This window comes from Nesoenas mayeri (assembly GCF_963082525.1).
Source record: "Nesoenas mayeri genome assembly, chromosome: 3".
Taxonomy (NCBI): Eukaryota; Metazoa; Chordata; class Aves; order Columbiformes; family Columbidae; genus Nesoenas; species Nesoenas mayeri.
Window position 1 is genome coordinate 81,439,009 of NC_137544.1, and position 22,630 is coordinate 81,461,638.

Genomic DNA, 22,630 nt, shown 5'->3' on the forward strand with positions numbered 1-22,630 from the left:
TTTAGTTGAAAAATTGATTGCTTTGTTACATGTGTATCATGTATCCATTCATTTTAAATTTATATTAAAACTACGTTTCATTTACAGTTTCAATTTCACAAGTTTTAGTTGCACTAGCTTGAATCAAGAAAGCAAATTATACTGAGGGCTGTGAAATGGATTTACTATGAAGTAGGAAAGGAGCCATGGCCTCCTTATTTGTGCCACATCATTCCTATGGCCCATCAGTGCTATAGCTGATTCCAAGCCTTTCTAGAGTACATAGCCCAATTTAAAAATAAACAATACAAATACATTTTGATGTAAAAAGAAACTATAAATAGCATACAGATAGACCTTTTCATTCAAATATCTCAAAGCAGTGTAAACATTAGACCAGCTTCACAATTTCTCTGTGAGGTACATCCAGAGATGAATAGATTTTTAAGGCTAGTAGCAACATTTATGTTAATCTGTTTTATCTCTTGTATGACACAGGCCATAAATATTCACATAGTATTTCTTGCATCCACCAATAACTTTAGGTTTTATGAGTGTTAAATGTCTGTGTCTACAGTGAAATATGAAATAATTATAGCTTTTCCAAGGTCACATGCTCTGTCAGCAGAAAAGCTGAGAAATCCTATTTGATTTTGCTGGAAGTTTTGAAAAAAATAAGGATCAGTTTGAGAAGAAAAGAAAAAAAAGACTGTAGACCCAAAAGTGTAGTCAAAAGAGTATATGCTACCACCATACACCATTAAGAACATTAAGTGCAAATATCTTGTCTTTTTCATTTAACATTGACTATAATTGTGTGTCCAATTCCAATAAGTAGATTTCTCGAAGCAGCTCCATGCAGCAGCAAAATGAAATTATATTTAGACAACTGAAAAATTACATGGCTGTTAAAATGGAATTAATAGCCCTAAAAATAGCTATGGATCAAATAACTTTGAAATGCCCATTGCATAAGTAATTGTGGTTTAATATATGATTTACTGGTACTAGAGTAATAAATTTCCCCAATTAACTTTTCAGCAAGCAATTGTTACTGTGCTTGAAGAGGGATGCAATCTATCTTGGCTCTGATGTGGCCATTAAGTGTCTTTGTGGATAATGGCTGATGAGCAGTGCTAATATTTTCTTGTAAAGTGTCTAAAAAAAGGGAGGTATGGATGGGATCATTGAGTGCTTCTGCTGCAAGGCCAAGACTTGGGAAGGACTTCATACTGCTGAAACCTCTTATTCACTCTGATGTTAGAAGAATGTCAAGATGGTTCATTAGAGAGCCAATAGACCATTATATAGAAGTATCAATTTTAAGAAATTAAGGAAAGATATAAGAAATCCTGATGAAATCTGCCAATCACAGATTTAAATAAAGTACTTGCTATTTTATACCATTAAGAGCATTAAGTCTCCTCTGTTAGAGCTCTTAAAAGAAAACTTGTCCCTCTAATAGGGAGTGAACAGCCTTTTATTTACACCTGCCTAGAAATAACAAGCTCTTTCATTAATCCTCAAAGTTTCCATAGTCTTTTGTCAACTTTACTGTCATCCCCAATTGTGCTTTTCAATATTCATGGCTACTCTCTAGATCAGAATAAATGAACTACCTACTTGTCTGTATTTCAAAGAAAAAAATCTAAATGTGCACTCATTTAATTCTGTATAGCTTAATTACTCTAATGGTTATTGTTTCCTGGGAGAGACAGATGTTAGCCATGCTATTGCCAACTCCTAAAATCAAGAAAATATTCACTTATTAGTGGCAATGTATGAAACATGGAGAGACAAGCAGAAGTTGCACAAACAGTGGGTTTAGAAAGGACTCCAAGTCAATCTCAGCCTGTGTTGTTTTTTTTGGAATTTCGATGCTTTTGTAGTGACTGCAACAGAATAATTCAGTTGAATTTTAGAAACTTGCAGTCTCTTCATGTTATTGTACAACACAAATAGAAACTATGCCTTATACAGTACATTATACATAAGCAGCAGCAAAGCAACTGCACTTACTTTATGCAAAACAAGAGGCCACAATAGACCTCCATGTCCGAGACAGGCAAAGGCACTTGGTTTGATAGTTTTCCTCAGCGATGAACTACTGTAAGCATGCAGATGTGTGTGAAGGCGTACTTTGGCAACAGCTACCATTTTAGGATTCTGTTTGGAGTATAACTGATAAAGGATTCAGGTGTTCAAATCAGAGGTTTGTTACTTTAATGGAAAGTGTACTCTGTTCCCATTTTATTGATCCTACTATCTCAGTCACTGTTGTAAATCTATTTGTTTTTTAATAAGAGATTGTATATACTATGCAAACAGCTATTCTATATACTACAGAAAAATAAAATAAAACAACTGTAGACTGTATTTTCCAAATGTTTCTTATGTGATTAACTGTTTTATTAATTATTACAGACCTGTAAAGGAATTTTCTGTCCCTAAAGGGGTCAATGCCTTTACATACTGTGCAAAAGCAAAAGTCATTGTCACTGGAGGTAAGTACTGTTTTTTTTTCCAAGATATTGTTCTGAAAAGTGACAGGAATCTGTCAAGGGCTCAGTCTGGGTTTGATTCATGTATCATGTTATTTATGTAATAAAACAGAACAAACAGTAGGTTAAACTACTCGAAGGCACCTTTCCAAATCACAGTGGTGACTGTCTTGGCCAGGTTATACACATTACTCCGGTACAATCAGCAATGACCCCACCTTTTCCTATAATTCTTTGGCCATCCTTTCCTGTTTTAGACAATTACATTGGGCCATCTTAATACTTTCTGTTGCTCTTCTCTCTGATTGTGTTTCCACAAAGCTTTGCTGTTTGTTCGTTCTCCAAAAGCAAATTGCAGAAATAGCACTCTTACATCCATTTTTTCCCTGTTATCCAATAATTTTATGAACCTTTCTGTTGCAGTGGTCATATTTCATGCTGCAGAAATGTGGCTGGAGTCTGGCAGCAGTCTTGTTCGTATATTCTATTTGACAGAGTGGTGCCCTGAAGTGACATCAATGCTGCCTATCTCCAAGTCTTCAGTACAAGAATCTTGCTTAAAACCAGAACTTGCTTAAGACCAGAACAGTTAAATAATTCAGGAATCATAATATATAGATTTCTTTGTGACATGTGTCAACATTTGTACAAAGTATATTTATATGTCACATTCAGCAATTATAATAAAAGAAAAAAAAATCCAACATTTGATTGCAGGCTAGCTTCTAAAGTATGCAGTGGAGATAAATCTGCTAACCACTCTATTAAGCCCCAATCCATTGTTATTTAGCCAGGTATATAACACAAATAGTATGCAAAAAACACACTGTATTATTACACTAGGAAGTGACAATTAAAAATGTCATGTTTTAACACCCTTACTCTTCCATAATTTCTTTGTTGTATTTCAATATCCTGAGTTTACCAGTACTGTGACAGAAACTAATTTTGTCTTCCAGATATTTGACATTTATAAAAATTAATAACAAAGATACAGGCAAACCTGGTATAGAGTTCACTTTTCATGCTAAAAGCTAGGCTTCTTCAACTAATAAAATTATAAAAACCTGATAGTGGCCTAAAATATGGAGCCCATAGTAATTTAGCATAACTTTACTGTGTAGCATTTTGCATTAATATTATACCAAATGGTAAACTGATATGATTTTCCTCTTATTCTGCATCCATTTTGATACCAACTATTTCTTAATCATCACCCCAGGGAATAGCTACAATTAAGATCAAATTATGTATGCATTAAAAGCTGGAGATGTTAAGTTTTAAATTGTATGATATATCAACTTTTAACTCTATTATTTCTTCAAATCTGGCTATTGTTCTCCTGTGAGCAGTAAAGTAGAAGACAAATGATTATTGATTTCTAAATCTAGCAGTAGAAGCTTAAGACTGATAAAAATAAGTCCTCTGCTTGCTTAGCATCCTTTGTGTATTCCTGGCACAAGTGGAGTAGTTGGTAACATCATTGGTATTGACATTTTCAGGAATGCCCAGGAATCCTAGTTACAGAAATTGTATCCCAGGATTCCGCTAATACTAGCCTTCACAAGCATGAGCAGACTCTTTTCTATGATGCAGTCTAAACTTAAGAACATATGCAGACAAGGCAGCACAAAAAAAGAGACATTGTCCAATATGATAAAAATACAAACTTGTGTTGACCAGATGTCTAACTGTTCTGAAGAGGTTTTGCAGTCATTATAACCCAAGATTATTGAAAAGGCAGACTTGAAGAAATTATGGATTGTTTAAAAGAATAAGGGGTCCTTCTGTGTGCAAGGAGCACATAGAAAGAAACCAGGACTTATATTTTTCTTTTCTAGTTTATCAGGGCATGTGAAGCTAAACCTAGGGTTTTTTTTCCATTCAGAAATGCTATTGTTCTCAAGGGGGTTTCAACACCACTGAAATGCAGACATCTCAGCAGACTTTTGTAATACCACACAAATTGCAAAACTGTGTGAACAAGGGAGACAATTTGACAAAGGATCACATGTTCCAAGAATGCATTGGAATCCATAACATCTAGCTAGAATAGACCTGTGGTCATAGCATATGACTTTTTAAAAAACCCTAAACACATGCTTTCATAATTATTTATCTTGGAATGGAGAACACCAAACAGAACCCATCATGATTCAAATCATTGATTTCACAGAATCTTAAAAATTTGTTCTCTGATATATAGATAGATAATTAATCTTCTTCAAGGTTTTATTGAATGTGCTTTGTGCCCATGTCTTCTGTGTCAGGATTCTGAATCCTGGAGGCATTTTTGGAGCACAGAGAGAATAAATGTTCCAGCAAATGTTTCAGTGAAGCAGTGGAGCAGCAAATGTTAGTGCCAATCTGGCATTAGTCCAGTGGAGAGAACATGCCTACTATAGCCAAATGCACCATTATCTCAACATCAGTAAAAGGAACAAAAATGAATCCACTATTTCACATAAGAAGCAAACAGCATTTTTAATGTAGCAAAAGGTTTTCTATCCTAGCGAGGCTTGTTCTTCCTGTTAATATCTTAAATTAAAAACATGTATTAGTGATTCTATTCTCACAAGAAACTCTCTGTGCACTATCCTCCCCTTCAGACACCTTCCATCACCTTGGGAATATAACAAACAGAGCAATTAGGAAGGCTAAGAAAGACCCTTTTCCTCAAAAGCTCGGCAAGTAGGTAGTTCGCTGGTCGGATACTATCAACAGCTTCTACCTAGTTGACTGTCATTTTGAGACATGAGAGTTTCCATTTGGGGCTGCTAAAGGGGACATTGTTGAAGCAGTGCCTGTTCCCTCTGCTTATAACTTATCTCACTAGTCTTACTGGAGGCTCCTGCCTACCATATTTCATGTCCTCCTCTTGACCTCATGGAAGGTCTGCAAGCTGAGTTTTATGCCCATGATCTTGGTTCTCAGCAATGTACACTGGCCTGGTCACAAGGGTTCTGCTAACTTATAGGACATGTCTATGACAGCCTAACACAGTATCTGGGAAGGGAGGAGGGGCCCAGCATGTTCTGCAGTTTCCCCATCCAAAAGGGATTCACAAACCTCTTTATAGCCTTTCTATGCTACTTCCTGCCATGCTTACATCATAGGCAGCTCATCTAGAATAGTTTTGCCTGAAAGGCACCCTGAAAAGAAGCTGGTTCTCATTGATGTTATTGCGGGTCAGCTGCTCATCCATGGCTCCCCTTTCCTACGCCAAAGTTATCCCTCTGTTGTGCCAGTACAGATGTTTGCATGGTTTCATACTCAAGTCACACGTTTGAAATGATCTGGCATAAAACCAAATTATTTTCTGTTGTGGCTATTTTAAGAGAAGATCATTTCTCCAGTGAGCCTCTCTCATTTTGAGAGAGGCTACATAAACAGTGAAATCAATTTAACTGAGAGGACAATAATGTTTAATGACGGAAAAGGGAGATGGGGTGCTCATAAATGAGTCACATATTGCTGTGTTAAGCAGCAAAGGAATAGATCTCTGTGGAGAGAGAGGGAGGGACTGACCAATGACAGAAGGCTGAGCAAGCTTAAGGAAGATGCCTGGAGGGCAGACTGGAAGAGCCGACCTTTGACTGTTATTTGTTTACAAAACTGAGCTGAGCATCACAGTCTTGAGGTTAAGTGAATGTTCTTTTGGGGCATATAATTCTTAATCTATGGTTTATTTGGCTTTTTGCACTTCACTTTAAGCTGAGAAAAAAAAAAAAAACTCAAATTGAAGTCTAGATAAAATGTATCTGTTTCATTTACTGTGTGTCAAATTAGAGTATTCAGCTAATAGCATACAATTCGTATAATTGCAATATTTCCCAAGAATTGAAAGTTAAAATGTAAATTAATTAATGTCAAATTTAAACTGGGCTCATGCTCTCTTGAAACTTCTGTGAAAAATATTAAATATTTCAGAGTACTAGGTACAGTGATGTTTACATCACTATGTAAAGCCCAGAGTTTACTAGTACATTTTTAACATCTTTGTGTTTTGAACTGTTTCTGGAAATTATTATGAAAATACTACCAAAGGATTCATCTATTATGCAATCAAGGATTATTCCCTAAAATTGTAAGTAAATTTAATGTTTGAACATACAAATAAATATGAAAGACCTAATTCTCATTTACTTAAAGACACAAAATCACTCATGAGCCATTATTGTTTCCTATCTGCTTTCAGCTTTCATGTGTGTTCCCCTTCCTGTTCTGCACACCCACCCTCTTCCACAGAGGTGCTCATCCCTTCATTTCCTGGCTAAGTGGACACAAATATTACTTGACATTTTTGTAAATTAGATCTTCAAAGGAAAAAAATCTAAGCCCCAGTTCTATTTCTAATAAAGTATTCTGCTCCCATAGGTCTAGCTCATGTAGTGTACCTGATCACATCCAGTGTCCCCGATGTTCCTCTACTAAAATAAAAAGGCTTAGAAAGTGAAATAAATAACTTACGCTTTTTCTATGGATAAACAACGTTTAATCCAATTCCTTGTATTCCTTAAACACGTGTTCATTAGAGCATAAGCAAAACAGCGCTGGGTGCGCCGGGGATTCACTCCGCCCAGCACGCACTCCTTTAACAATAAGAAATGTGCTTAAATACAGTATGGTATTACATATTCATAATGATCCCAGAAATGCCTATACATATTCATGACCTTTCCCGGTTTTTATTAAAATGAGTCTCAGATAACCATTTACATATTCCCCTCCTTGACACTCCCTGTTGCGCCTGCGCAATGTCACTTGGTGAATTTGAGGAAGGGTCTTTAGGGGTCTTTGGATGAAGGCTCCTTCAGCTTCGTCACAGTGGACTTTTTACCTTTGGCTCATTAGGAGGAACTGGCTGGAACCCAAGCTACCAAACTGACTGAAACCAGACTGGCGCCCCCTTTTTGCTGTAAATCTTGGCTATCTTGTCTCCTCAAGGTTGCAGCTGGTGCTGTAGAACTTCTTATCTCGGCATTTAATGAAGTCCTGCTTTTTTTAGCACAATTAGTTACATACAGCTCTAAACTAGATATTAATAATGTGGTTTAAAATGTTAGCTTTTTAGTAGGCCCTTATTATATAGTTGCTTAACCCTTAAAATGTTAGTTCCCTCTGTCGATAAAACTTCCTAAACAAGTTTCATAACTTTTTACATAGAACTTAACCACCTTTTCCTTTCTCCAGGTTCAGAGCCCATGCCTCATTTGGTTATACTTGTAAACATTAAACATCTTAGCATGAATCACAACTGCATTTTTCACAAAAGGCAAATCAGTTATGTTGTTTTAATACAAGTTTGAGGACAAGCTGGAAACCAGCCCTTAGAATTAAAAATTCATATCCTTATGTAGGAGTTGCCTACATGGTGAAAGAAGAGACTTATCAACACTAAACTCTCCATTACAAAGCTTATTTGTAACACCAGGGACTATTTGGTCTTTCTGGCTATATATAATTTTTTTTTTCTTTCAGGTCATGACAAACTGCTTCGTTTGTGGCATCCAGTTGTTAATAGTAAGCCTTCAGGGAAGCTATCAGGACACCAACATAGTGTTGTGGAACTTGTGACGAATGAGAAAGATCAACAGGTCATCAGCCTTTCCTCTACAAAGGTAAAACACTTTTCTTAACTTCACGGAAATCAATGCTGTAAATGCAGGTAAGAATCTGCTTTTGAGTAAGTCCTTCTGATAGTATCTAGTCCTAATCTCATTGCTTGTTGGTTCTTTTATTTTAATAATGGTGGAGTTTTAGCTTAAGATTTCCCAATTATTTTATATTGAGAAGCAAGACTAACATGGAACTATTTGGCATATTTTCTTTCTGAATGTGACAAAAGAATACTTGTGATAGTAGACATTAACATTCTGGTAATTTCTGTATTAGTTTGGCAACTGCCAGAATTACAACATAACCTGTACCTGAATACTTCATTTGGTAGTGTTCACCTGTAAAAACCTCCTACAGCTTCATCTACCTTTTTCTCTGGCTGTTAGCCTACTACATCCATAGGTGGGTTTTTTCTTACACTGGTGACTCTATGCATTGTGTGAATCTATTGACCTCTTTCTGAAGAATGTCTTTTACAAGACTTACTGCTCCAAAACATTGTCCATTAAGAGGAATACTAATAAAATCAATAACAAAACTTCTTCAACCAAATATTGCAAGATTCTGCTGGAAATGGGTGGGTTTCCTTTAAGTTACTGGTGGAATCAGGGATTGGAGACAAATCAGGGATTTGTCTCATTTGTCAAAATGAGACTGTTTAGGAGAGAATAAAAACTTCTAAAAATATGTGCAAAAATAAATGAGAAGCCTCTGAAGGGGTAGTTATGAATGGCTATGGAGCTCTTTCAAGAGCTGTCCTGTACGATATTTTCAATATTTAAAAGTATTCAATATTTTCATTAACATCTGCAATGGTGGAATACAGAGCATGCATACTAAATTAACCAGTTGTCTCAAACTGGGTAAGGCTGCAGGCACTGGGCAGAATTATTAAAGTTCACAATGATCTTTCAAATTGAAGGTATGATCTGTGGAAAATAATTCCTACAAAGCCACGAAGACCTAATAGAGTTAGTCTACTGAGATATCCATCAATCTCAAAGCTTTCCAGCATTTTGTTTGGTTATGTAAGAAATATTACTGAGCTCTTTATTCTCTCCATGCTGCTCCTCTGCCATAACTGCTTACCACTGCTCATTGAGGTGCCAGTAAATATCATGTTTTCATGTCTTTAATCCTATCCTTAAAACAACTCACACCCTTCTAAAAGTACTACTAGCTGAAAATAAGTCATCGTAAATCTGTCATGTTCACATAATCCTGGAGTCATAACCCTTCCCCCCCTTACTCGTATAAACCTATACCTGTCTATTCTGTAGATAGCTCTGTATGTTTCCTACGGGCATACATTACTGCCAAATAAAGGAGGGTTTTGACAGATAGCCTGCAAGCTATACATGTAGAGAAAATGGAATAAGACATAAGACATGACTTAGGGGGAATGAATGTACAAGAAGGTATTTATAGTAAAGCAAATAAGAATGAAGCCCCTGGGCCAGTAAATTGCTACATGATCTCTTCAGGTCTTTTGTGGGCCTTTCAGTGCTTTGATATGATGACTTAGAGGGAAGCAAAATCCATTTTACAAGTCTTCAAGTATGTGGAAACCTGATCTTAGCTAAATGTAGCTGAGTTGTGCCAATGACATCAGTAACATCACTCATGCATGAAAATTAATATGGGAAAGTGTATTTTAATTAAAAGCTATATGTCTTTAAACAGTGCTGTGAGTTACAAGGCAGAAATTACACTTCTCAAAAATAAAAAGAAATAGACATAAATCCCTAGACTTTCAAAAGTCAGGCAAATGTTATGGTCATAGTTGAAAACTATATCAAAAAAGAAGGCATCTCTCGAAGAGAAGTCTAAATGACTTTGCAAATAAAGTGATGATCACTCTATCCCTCAAAGAATTTACTATCTGTAGGTGATCCATGGTATACACAATAGCAAGGAAGGTCAGCTGTAACAAGATTGCTTCCAACCCAGTTAAAGCACATTTGTGTTCATACAGATAAGAACCAGGTATTATACAAAACTGTACAACTTCTCAGGGAACTTTTAACACTCTATGTTAAATACATAATTTATTTCCATCTGAAAAAAAAAGACCAATTTGCTTTCCAATTTGCCTAGCATAAGAAAAATCAAAGTAGTTTTCTCATTTTTTTTGCTGTTTTGCTGAAGCAAAACATATGTTATCATATGTTATATTTTTAAGACGCATGTGCTTTATTTTAGAGGACTATTCTTCTTGCTTTTCATCTGTTGCTGGATGACCTGTCTGGATTTCAGTCGACCCCCTCTGACACTGCCTAAGTCTGTTCACGTGACTTAACTTCGTGACTTAGATTATTCCAAAAGTACAGATTACTGAGCAGGTCACTTGTGTCTACAAAGAAGTCCCATGTGTATGTAGTGGAGGGATAGAGGAAAAGGGTGGGACAGAACTCTGAAAGGACTGGGGTTTAGGCAGCCCTTAGTAAATGCAGGTCTTATTGTCTTGGACAGCCTGCTTTAAAATCCCACCTTTCTAAGTAGAAGAAGAATCTCTGTTGGCAGTGAACCCGTGCTCAGTCCTGCTAAAGGATTAATAAGATGAAAGTATCTAATTCTGTAAATTAGTAATCACATAAACAAGAATTAAAAATACTGCAGAAAGTCCATGAGTTACATTCATTCAGCAGAATATTGTTTAGCCTTTATTCATTAAGATAAATGTGCAATCCACTCCTGGAATAAACTAGAGAATTTGACTGGCAATTGTTTTAACATGAGCATTGCTACACTTGTGTGTTTACACTACTTTGCTGAAAAGTAAAATGCATGTACTATGTGGATTATTTTCTTTAAATCAGATTCTTATGCACCATGGTCTGCATTATGATAGCTCAGAATTTCAGGCTGTGTCTAAATTGTGAATTTCAAGAACTCTGTGCAGCTCTCTCATCCTGGTGCAGAACTTGGCTACACCCACACTTAGCATTAGCGGTTGAATTAGACCACTTAAGTGAGTCAAGTGAGCAAGATTTGAGGCTACAGCCTTTAATGCATAAAACAATCTCAGTTTTGCTTGATAATTGATAGGGCTAGTGTAAGGTGTATATTCCCAGTGTTCATATCACTGTGCAGTACCATCTATAAACAACACAAAACCTTTGTTTTAAATTAGTGAAGGGAATGTTCTTTGGTCTTTTTCTCTTTAAAAGTAATTTCATTTTTGGCAGCTAATAGCAAAAGAGCAATGGACATATTTACATGTGGCAGGAGAGTGGTGTAATAAACAGGGTGATTTCTCGCATCTCCATTCTGGGGCATGGCAGAGTTTCATTCCATTCATAATTTCTTCAAAATCTGATGCAGGCAATTTGATGTAAGCACATAAATACTCCCTCACTGAATGTTGACACTACTAAATTAACTCTGTGTTTTATATATATATATATGTGTGTGTATGTGTATATATATACATATATATATATACACATATATATATACACATATATATATATAAAAGTTTTATTCTTAAAGAACCCAAGGGAAGATTTTTAGTGTTTCAGGGAGGATAAAGGGAGGTAAGATACATTATTTGTTTTTGTATTTTCTGACTTTTGCAAATTTATTGAAACCTTAATGTTATCAGTCTCCAGTCCTCACTTTCCAGATCTACTTAACTGCAAACTGACTGTGCAATATCCCAGTGGGAAGTCATAAATGTCTTTTGCCTTTCTGGAACAGAGCAAGTGATTGTATCAATGCCTGTGTAGGTTGGTGCGGATGTTTATCTAACCTGTTTTGAAAGCACATGACATTGTTTTAAGGATATATTTATAATACGGTAATTTGTCTTCCCGAAAAATGAGAACAGCTGAGCTGGAAGCACCATGTTTAATTTATTTCAAACCATCGCTAATCGGGGCTGTTACTAAAATGTACTGCATATCAACAATATTAAATTTAATCTAGATAATTTGAAAAAGACACATTTGGGAAATCTGCTCCAATGATCCTTCACAGAAATTATGTGGCCACATCTATATCAGATAGTGCTTTGAAAGTCCCTTGCTGCTTTGCTCTTATTTTCTTTGGTTTGCTCCTCCCAGAGATTAAGACATTTATTTTGCTTTTATATATTGCTTAATCCTTCAAGAACATTGAATATTCTTCTTGAGACTTTTAATGTAACTTGCCCAATGTTCTTTTATTTCCTGTCCCATTTTCCATTATTGAAACTACTTTGTCTTTTGGGTCTGAAAAAAAAAAAAAAACTACAAAATTAGTCTGCAGAAGAGAAGACTTTAGTGGCATCTCATCGATGTGTATAAATATCAGAAGGAAGGGAATAAAGCAGATGGATCCAGGAACTTTCAAGTGGTACCCAGTGACAGGAGTAGAAGTAATGGGAACACAATGAAACATTGGAAGCTCTGTCTGAACATCAGGAAAAACCTGACAAGTGACCAAGCACTGGCACAAGTTGCCCAGAGAGGTTGTGGAGTCTCCATCCTTGGCAATAATTCAAAATCCATCTGGACATGATCCTGGACAACTGACTCTAGATGGCCGCACTTGAACAGTGGGGTTAGACAAGGTGACCTCCAGAGGTCACTTCCAGCCTCAGCCATTCTGTGATTCTTTGAAAAGTAAAAGGGATTAGAACTAATTTAAAAAGTACTTTTTGGGCTCATACTACATTTTCCTTCTCTAGTTCTTAGGCTTACATGGTGTATAACATGTTCACATGCTTTGCTTACAACCAGCATGCAGCTAGAGGGTTTGAGGAAAATATCTGTCTTAGCTATGGTTGTATCTTTGCAAAATGATAGGGTTTTTCTCAGTATATCTGAGAATGACCAAATCTCCTTCATGAATGGATTGTCCTCACGTATTCTCAGCATACATGAAGGGAATGATCCATTAGATGGTCTGTTTCTGGGCACGTATTTGGTGGTTAAAGTATTAAATAGTCTGTATTTGCTGAAGATGGAACAGAGCATGATCTGTATTCAGCCTGTGGTGATTTCTGTAGTTCTTCTACCAAAAAACTGAGATCTAGGGTTTAAGCTATATTAAAAATAAATTTCCAGATCAGTAGTTTTCTAGTTGCTTTTTTCCTATGGGGAAATGAAGAAAAATGACATCTTCAAAATGTAAATGAAGTGTTGTATGCCTGAAAATTGCTTCAAACACTATGTCTAAGGTGAGGGCCTGATACTAAGATTGGCTGAAGATCGATAGGAGGAACCTGACTGTTTTTTGAGCTCTTCTGATCTTGGTGGTCATGGGCAGTCACCTCTGTCCTGTACCTTGAGCTTCTTGTTTCTGAAACAGTTCTCCAGAAGTGTTGGGGTTTATTTCATCTTTGCATTTGGGTCAGGTACGTCTGTTGTCAGCATACTGAGCACGCAACACAGAGGCAGATGTACCTTACACACTCTCAATCATTGCATAGCACCCAGTAAATATCCTGCGGGCTCATTGTTGGGCAGTTAGACTCACTATTGCATTTGAATTCTTTCCAGCATTCTTGCATAGCTGGGAGAAGAAAAGTAACTTTATATACTACCAGGTTAATGGTACTATTGGAGGAAGTGATTTGAAATGTTCAGAATTTTGAACTTCACCAAATTACTGTCTCAATAAGGCACTAGTTATAGTACCATCTGCTGCACCACGTTGCATTAATGGGATTAGAGCTAAATCCTCCTTGCCTTGGCCTCACAAATAAACCCATTGACATCAATTTGTTCCTAAGTCTTCTAATAACTGCAGGGAGTTGTAGTACTTTGCAGGATCACTTTCAGGGATCAGAAGACACATGACAGCATTCTCTGCAGAGAACTTACTCTATTAAATAACACGGCAAGCAGAACTGCAGTTTGACCTCCACTTCATGCCTGGTGATTTCTGTCTTTGAGGGCTCAGATGTTCTGTATAAGTTTGTATTTTTTTTCATTTAGACCACAGAGCCTTTAATGACCTCCTGAAACAGTTGAACAGTGAATCAAATATGGGTAGTTAAACTAAGCACTTCATCAGAAAATCAGCTTTAATTGTTCCTTACATTTCCTGCTTATGCCCACAGCATAAGTGGCCACTGCAACTTCTTTCTGCTCCAAGTGGTTGGATTTTGGATTTCCCTGTGCACCATTTTTTCATAAGTTGCTTTAAAGACTTGCAGCATCACCATTCTGTAAAACTGAGAAAAGCTGTCTGTCTTTTTCAAAAAAACACATTTTCCTTAACTTACAAATGTATCAGCAGGATGTGAGAATTTGGAAGTGCTAAAAGGAAGTTACTGTTTTCTCTTGAGAGTTGCTGAGATATTTTCTTTGGAACAGTGTTTTACATTCACTTTCTTATTCTCAGCTAGCAGTAACTTGAAGGGATCATCTTTTGGTGGGGGGTGGGGGTCAACAAATCCTGGACTTCTTTAGTCCTTTTCTGTCTCAGTTAATTACATGCAGAAAGGGGCATAAGAGTATTCACTTCTTCTAAAGCCAAAGCAGGTTTCCACAGTGGCCTCTTAATAACAACCCAGCAGCAGATAAATGTTCCCAAGCCTGAACTTTATTGTACTGAGAGTGTGTAAAATATTTATTTACCAATTTTGTTTTGCCCTATTTGCCATCTTTGTTCTGTCTCCCTCTGTTGTTCTCATTTTAGTTGGTAAGGTGAATCTTTTGCTCTGTGTCTGTCTGTGTGTGTGTGTATTAAGAAAAGTAGAAGACAGGGGTGTTGCTGTTTTTACATGCTCATAAAACATATGCTTTAGACCTGATGGAAATGACAGTTCAGGCTTCTTTCTATGTTCTCAGTTTTAGGACTTCAAGGAAGATGGTGGTCGAGAGAGAAGTGCTTATTTATGCAAATATACACACTTAATGTGAGCCAGTGTTGTAAATATAATGTCGCTGTAAGTATAGCTCAGCTTTTCCTGTAAGGTGAAAACATCAGGAAGAAGGAAAGAAATTTCCAAAAAGAATTGAAGTTCCTTCTCTCCACACTTCCCCTCCTCTCTAATGTGTTTTGTGTGCTTGAATATAATCTATTTTCTGTGATTTCAGAAGATGCAGTCTAGAAGCATTTCACCATAAAGAGTGTGTTCTCAGAGGGCTTCAGGGGTTCCTGGCGTTAGTTGGGCTGCTGCAGGAAGCAGCACAGTAAAGTTGCTATTAACAAAATGTTCCTAAGTCCACTCCCCCAGTCACTTCCTAATTTCCAAATAAGCATGGCTTTTGTTGTTGCTCTTTGTGCATGAATTCATGCACAGCTGTGAGTGCTGGTGCAGATGAACAGCAGTGACACTGTATCCCGCAGCCATGCTGGTGATGACTTGTGTAGAGTTACTCAGGTGGAACAGTGGGTTGTGTGATCTCTCCATCCCTGCCCATGAGCTGGAAAAGGAAGAAGGCCAGAAGGAAGGGAAGAGATTCATGAATGCTGTGATGTGTCCATGTTTTTGCTGTCACTTTAGGTGTTTGCATTTTTGTCATGTGGTGCTGGCATTAATAGATGAACAGGCAGCAAGAAATATTCCAAGAAGGTCTTACTCATATTTTCTTGTGCTGTAAGGTCATCTTCTCATTGCTTTGATAAAATAAGCTGCCAAATTTAAGTTTCAGTTGTTGACTAATGTAAACTGAATAGTCCATGAGATTACTGGAATTGTCTGTCTTTAGTTTTGTTTTGTATAATTTTACTAACTTGGTAACAGGTCTGGGTGATGTTAATGGAAAGCTCATTATCTCTCAGTTCAGTGACTTGTTGTTTTTACCTGACTAGAGTATCTCCGTAGATACCTACCTCTGATTAATCTTCAGTTCTTGCAGCTGTTTCTACATGCTAATCGTGATTGTGTCAGTACTGAGCTTGGAGATCTACCTGCAACATTGCCCTAACTTTCTTGACTTCTGCCACTGATTCTTCTTTCTATTTTTCCTGGCTTACTTTCAGTGGGATAAGCAGTTTCATCATTTTTTCTGTTCAATCAGATTTCCTTTTTGAAGCCTTCTCTCTGCCTATTTCTCCCTAGAGCTCTTTTTATACGCTTTAGAAATTGCACATCTGAGTAAACTCCTCAAATGTAAACAGAAGTCTATCAGAGGAATATGATTGACATGGTTCTTCTGACCAAGTACTGCCTTAGAGAAAATTTAATCCCAGTAAGAAGTTCTTTAGAGCCTTTTCCCTTTGAGTTTTCCTGAAAACAAACCAAATATTCAGGAGAAACTTTCTTTCTACTTAAAATTCTGAAACATTCATGTGTGAACTTCTCTCTGGTGCCAAAGGTGATCTGTTTAAACACCGGTTGATGTATCTGTTTCTTCCATTCCTTTTCAGAATTTTGCTGGATCCTCTGTAACTTCCTTTAAAATCAGGTTAATGATGGATATTCCAATAATCTCAAAATCTGTGTCTCTGTTATACCTGGATGACTTCTATCCATTACTGTCTCCCTTACGTTTGTTTTGCAAACAGTGAACAGTCTTCTATTTGTTTGTTTGTTTGTTTTTAGCAATGGTGTTTTTCCTGTGATGAGATCCTCTTTTAAGTGAAAAAAAGAGGGATATTTCAACATTTTATAATATCCAGAATAACAAACATTCATTCTTAATTGTATAGTGTGTATCCTTGGAAGAAATCATTCCTGGCAATTGCAATGAACTTTTTGTAACATGAACAGAGGCACAAAGTGAAGTCTTCCTCACTAGCAAAAGCATTTTTAAGGACATTTTTACTGCCTATGAATTATAATGGCCACATGCTCTGTTCAACTGAAAAATAAATAGATTTCAAAATTAAGAAGGGAACGGGGTGTGGTGAGAAAAGCTGAAATAGACAAAACTTGTGTATTATGTTTCAGACTATGATTTGCTGTGTGTCTTTTGGGAAAACACTTACTTTCTCTGTTCATAGATGTAAAACAAAAGCTTTTCCTGAAGTAGTTATATATATCAAAAAAAAAAAAAAGGCTTTTATGTGATGAAATGGACAGATACAAGTGGTACTCTGCAGAATTAAAATTCTCTAAACACAAATTTGCAGAGAAAGTAATTCTCAGATCTGTTTCAAGTTTTCAAATAACTTTGTATTAAAAGGTGAGTAACATTACAGAGCTGAATTTTCTGAGTATTCAGCAGTGAATTTTATTGTAGCTGTTTTCTTTATGAGGTTCACAAATGTCATGTTCTTGTTTTTTCCTCAGAGTTCTTCCTGTCAGATTTCTAGTTTGGTGTTAGGCAAGATGAACTAAAAGCAATTACTTTGCAAATCAAATCTCTTTAATGATAATTTACTCTATCTTTCCATTCACCAGCATTTCTAGGTCAGTAGCACCCTGACTGAGCTGAATTTGAGTTACCCATCAGATGGTAGTAATTTCTAGCACTTTTGATACAAGACTGGCTGTAAGTCATTTCCTAGGACATAACTTGTTAATGGTCTTAGCAAGTAGCTTATGTCCTTAAAATTTTTATGAAATTATATGAAAGTGGCAAACAGAGCTCTATGTTCTTTGTTCTATCTAATCTCTTTTAAGTTTTCCTAAGGTGCCAGTCATTGTGCTATCAAATATATCAGTCAGAAAGAAAAACAAATAATTTCAAAATGAACTTCCAGTCTTGATGTCCCAATTCCACTGTCTTTTCTGTTACAATGCCCATCTGTTATGGACAGATCCTCAGCAGGGTTTCAAGAGGCTTACTGGACTGTCTTTCCACAATAGCCAGCTAATGTACCAACACAGCTGCTTTTACCTGTGAGTGAATTACGCAGGTTTTCAGGAATATCATGAAAGAAACTGCACCCAAGCTGTCTGCTACAGACACCTTTGGGCTTGGGCCTACCTTGACCTAAATGTTTGCACATTACAGGAGATCCTGGGATGAATCAAAGAAATGGCAACAAATTTCCCTAGGATTTTTCCTAGTATTTTTTTTTTTTTATTTTTTTAATAATTGAATCTCCCAAAATTATTGCTGTTTTAGAGAAGCAGCAGCCCAGCCCCAGTCAGGGCAGGCTGGATGCTTCATGCCTCCTGGCCAAGACTATGAAGTTAGAATTTGGCTAACTGCATCAAGACCACCTAAAAAAAGCTACTGAGATCTCAGCTGAGTGACAAATTTAAGAATAAGAAACAGCTGAGAGAGGAAGACCTTCAGGGACTCTAGTACAGGAAGCAGAATGATTCATCTGGTAGTTCTGTCTCAGACACAGTTCAGTTATCAAATTCAGTTGACTATTTCATGAGTTTGTGCTGATGTGTTTTATGGACTTACCTTTTTATGGAGCATTTCATCCGAAGATTCAATGACTTTTGTCAATACCCACAACACTTTCAGTGGAGATGGGAGCATTGTACTGACATGTGTCTTTGTGTCAAAATCTCTGTTGAAAACACAGCCCCACATTTAAATAACACAATTGAGTGAATATAAATAACTTGCATAAATACTTATCTCAAACTCACCACAGTTTTGGCAGCTGAATAAGAATTGAAGGCAGATGTGATGACAGAATAGCTTTTGAAAGCATAGTAAGATTATCTTTCAGGGAAATACACCACATTAAAAGCTATGGGATCTGAGAAATTAAATAATGATTTCTTGCAGGATTAAGAGCAGTTTGCATAGGCTAGCAGGAAGTTCAACACAGCTTTTGATCAGATAGGATGAATAAGTGCTGCTACTATACAATTATTGATGAGTAGTTCTAGATTTTAAAGCAAGTGCTGTATTTTCCATTGAAGCTGAAAGTGAGTACAAATCTATCTAATATATCTAGTGCTCCTTACAGGAATAGTACCCTAACTGATTGGTTGCATTTGCTTATGGAGAGCACAAGAACCACATATGCATCAAAATGAACCTTCTGCAATATGTTGTGATCCTGATTTGCTCCTGCATCTGCTGTCAGTCAAAGATTTCAGGAATTCCTTTTTCTCGAATCCTCTGAAATTTATCTTTGTACTATTGCAAACCATCTGATTTTCCAATCCAAATACAAGCTTTTAAACTATCCGTCTTTACCTGTACATGACAGGAAAGTCTGACACAATGAAATCATCTTGCCATTGAGGAGTAGAACGAGTTCTCAGGAGATCTGGTTCCTCTGTGGACTTGTTGGGTCAAGATTGCAAAACTCAGCCTTTCTATGTCTTTTATCCTTAGCAAAATGGATATAATGTTACTGTTGATATTTGTCTTGCTTACTTTGGAATGCAGAATGCTTAACAATGTGATTTTCATTGGAAGCTCCAATATTACTGTAATAGAAACAAAAATTAGTTGAAAATCCAATAATGATACATTACTAGATTTTTTCCCCTCTCTCTCGCTCTAGATTTTTAGGGTGTGGGATATACAGACCCTTTCGCTGCTGCAAGTCTTCCATGATAATCAAGGGAGTCCTGGAGAGATGGAGGCCTCTGCCATGGTATTTGACAATGATAATGGCACACTTATCACTGGTATGTTGCTGCAGGTGATGTATGAGAGCATCCCTCTTCTCCTAGAATGTGATTTCCTTTGCAATTACATATAAATGAAGTTGAGCACAGGAATAAAGTATATGATATGAACAGAATACTGGGAGGTAGGGGTATTTGCACATGAAGACCATTTTAAAGTTGATCTTGTTATATATGGTGCTAGTTTCAATATAAAAATATTCATGAAAGTATGCAGCATGGGACTTAACAACAGGAGCCAGAGAAAATGAGAAAGGCTTCTCTGAAAGCAAGGTGAGACTCCCTTAGAAAACCTCAACTACAGATATTGTTCTGTAGACGTGTCACTTCTTGAAAGCTACTAAGCTGCTGATCTTCCCCTATTTCTCTAGCACTCTCCTCCCATTTGGAGATCAAACCAGCAAAGTACAGTCTCTGTGGAGACCTCGGAATCGTATTCAAGCTCCTTATTTAACTCGGTAGCTATAGAGAGCCCCACAATCTGTGGTGTCAACAGATGTACTGTTCAACTGATCAGAAATGAAATATTGTGGGAACTCATCCCAAGTTTTCTGGACTCTTTTTCCTGTCTCCGTAGCAGGGAGCTTGGAACCTCCGAGGGACCAGAGCTTTGCAGTGTCACTAAGGATGCCAGCCTTCTCTATCTAAGGCAGAAACTCTGGAAACTGATGGGGTTTTTCTGCCCCAGAGATGTAATCACTGAAAAAAAAAACCAGCTTTGAACCTGTTTTGGGGCTATAGAAGCCAGAGACATACCAGACAAATTGTCTTTGGAGACAGCTTTTTCTGTCCTTAGTTTAGGAACAAGGCATAAAGCTCACAAAGCTTGTCAGATATGAGAAGATTAATGTGAAACACTTTGTTTTCAGTGACCTGGTAATTTCTGCTGAATCTTTGTGCCAATAAACCTGGTTTAGTAGCCTAAATATATATACTGGACTAGAGTCCACAAATTGTTACAGGTATTTAGGCATTTGGTAATCATTGTATTAAGAAACTTTAGCTTCTAGGTCTTATTTTTAAAATGCCCAGGTTATTAATTAGTCTAGTTTTTAAAGATTTTTAAGAGTACAGATAGGAAATTCAGTTCAAATTTAAATGACGTAACTTTGCCCTTATAAACAATGCTTGGATCAGTGCCTAAATATCTGTAAAAATCTGGTCCTGGACTCTCTAAATGATTCCATTAAAAGACTAAGTTAATGTCTCCTTTCCCCTGAAGAGGGCAAGAGACTGAGGCTATATGTAGGCAGATTAATTCTCATTGCTATGTACCTGACTTTACAGAAGAGATTTTCCGTTATTAGTTCACTATCATCCATAAATCACAGCTCACCTTCACGCTTCATTTGAATATTGCTGCAGCTTTCCTCCTGTGCCTTTTTTCCAAGCTGCTGGCCTCTATGCCTGGACTTATGCCAAGTAGGAGGCAAGTTTGTCCTTTGCTGCACACTCACTGCTGACTGATGCTCCTCTGCTGGTAGAACTGTAGTAATACTGGAAATGAAATAGGAGGTTGCATGTGTAGTCTGGCTTGTGAGCCTGCATGGTAAAAACTTCATCCTTTCTTTTGTCTTGTCTTCCTCATTTGCCTCTCTGTAAACTTTCTGATCTGAGAGCACTAGAAGGTATCTGGAAAACACCATTCAGACCTGCCATGCTGTATAGAGGAAGGTACTGGAAAGACATCATCGTTGCCTGCAGATAGAACTGCTTTATCTCTAAGAAAGCAAATACCATAATTTATTTTAGTGATATATCTACCAATTAGAGTTTTATTTATTTGGGTTCATTCCATTCCATGCCAGCCCACTCTGGGACTGGAGGATTTGTGACATCTAATGATTTGGAGTCAGGGTATCAATCTCATCAAAAGTGGGCAGGTGGTCATTTAAAGCAGTGAAATGCTCAGCCATTGTTTAACTGGTGCTTTGTGGGGAGCATGTGTGAATGTTTTCTGAATTAGAGAATAGATATTCTTAAGAAACAGACAAGATTCCTTATCCTCCTCAGAAGGTCTCAAACTCCATGGTTTCTGGAAAATCTTTTTATATCTAAGGAAAGTAACCAGTATTATACATAAAATGCATATATTCTCACTTCTCTCACCCTGTGCAGGTTCAACTGTCATTGACATTTATCCCCTAACTCAAGTGATACAAGATAGGAGACAGTTGCCACAGACACATGAGAAAAAAATCAATGTTCTGATTTACAACATGGCTCTTCACCAAATTCTCACTATCTGCTCTGAGTCAATACTGAAGGTGAGTGTAAGTTGTTACCATGTCTCAGGTTTTTTTATTACAAATAAGTTTCTGCGCAATTAGATAAGTGATTATTGTTAATTATTCAAAGTGTTGGTTTTGAGGTTATTTTCATGCACAAATTCTCCAGGGAAGTGGTAGCCATGACGAATAAACTATTGGATTCATCATCATTGTTTTTGTCAGAAAAGTACCTCCCTGACCTGCATGAACATAATTGCACTGCAAGCACCAGGCAGATTGAGCAAGGCTTCAGAGGCATGTGATTTAGTTGCAATTTTATTTCCTTAGGCTGTATTTTGATACAGTACACCTATTCCTGCAATGGATTCTTGCATGTATAGCAAAAGAGGTGAAAGTCCATTGGTCATTTCATAGCTACAAAGGAAAATGTAAACTGCCACGATGGATCCAATCTACCTTAGATCAATAATTCATGCAAGCACAATTACACATTATTCTTCACTTCAGAAGGCATATCTAATGAGGATCTCTTTAAAGTTTAAGAAGTGCTTGAGTCCCAGTCAGCTTAGTAGAATATAAGCATGTACTTTAGACATTGTACGGACTGGTATTAAACATTTTAAAAGTCACTTTGTAAAAATAAGACTGTGTAAAAGATACTTCTCTCAGATAAAAAGATTCCTTCACTAAAATTAATAAGTTTCATTGGCACATACAGTGTACCTAAACTATAAAACCTGACTTTTCATCTTCCTGGTTTGCTTTTTATTCTTTTGTCTGATCTGCTTCTCTTTGGCTAGCAGTTCTGGAGCAAATTTACTGACCTTCTGTAGATCATTTTCTCATTCAAATAATTTCCTAGAACATAC

The 22,630-nt window shown here is 36.9% G+C and overlaps 1 protein-coding gene across 1 annotated transcript in view; it reads left to right on the forward strand.

Moving 5' to 3' along the window:
• Positions 1-22,630, forward strand: part of WDR64 (WD repeat domain 64) — a gene marked incomplete at both ends in the record, with an annotated part of 61,814 nt that overhangs the window by 14,157 nt on the left and 25,027 nt on the right. The window contains 4 exons of the mRNA XM_080341453.1: positions 2,404-2,483; positions 7,962-8,101; positions 19,404-19,530; positions 21,649-21,797. Of these exons, the coding sequence (XP_080197579.1) occupies positions 2,404-2,483; positions 7,962-8,101; positions 19,404-19,530; positions 21,649-21,797 (496 nt within the window). The remainder of the gene's footprint in view (positions 1-2,403; positions 2,484-7,961; positions 8,102-19,403; positions 19,531-21,648; positions 21,798-22,630) is intronic.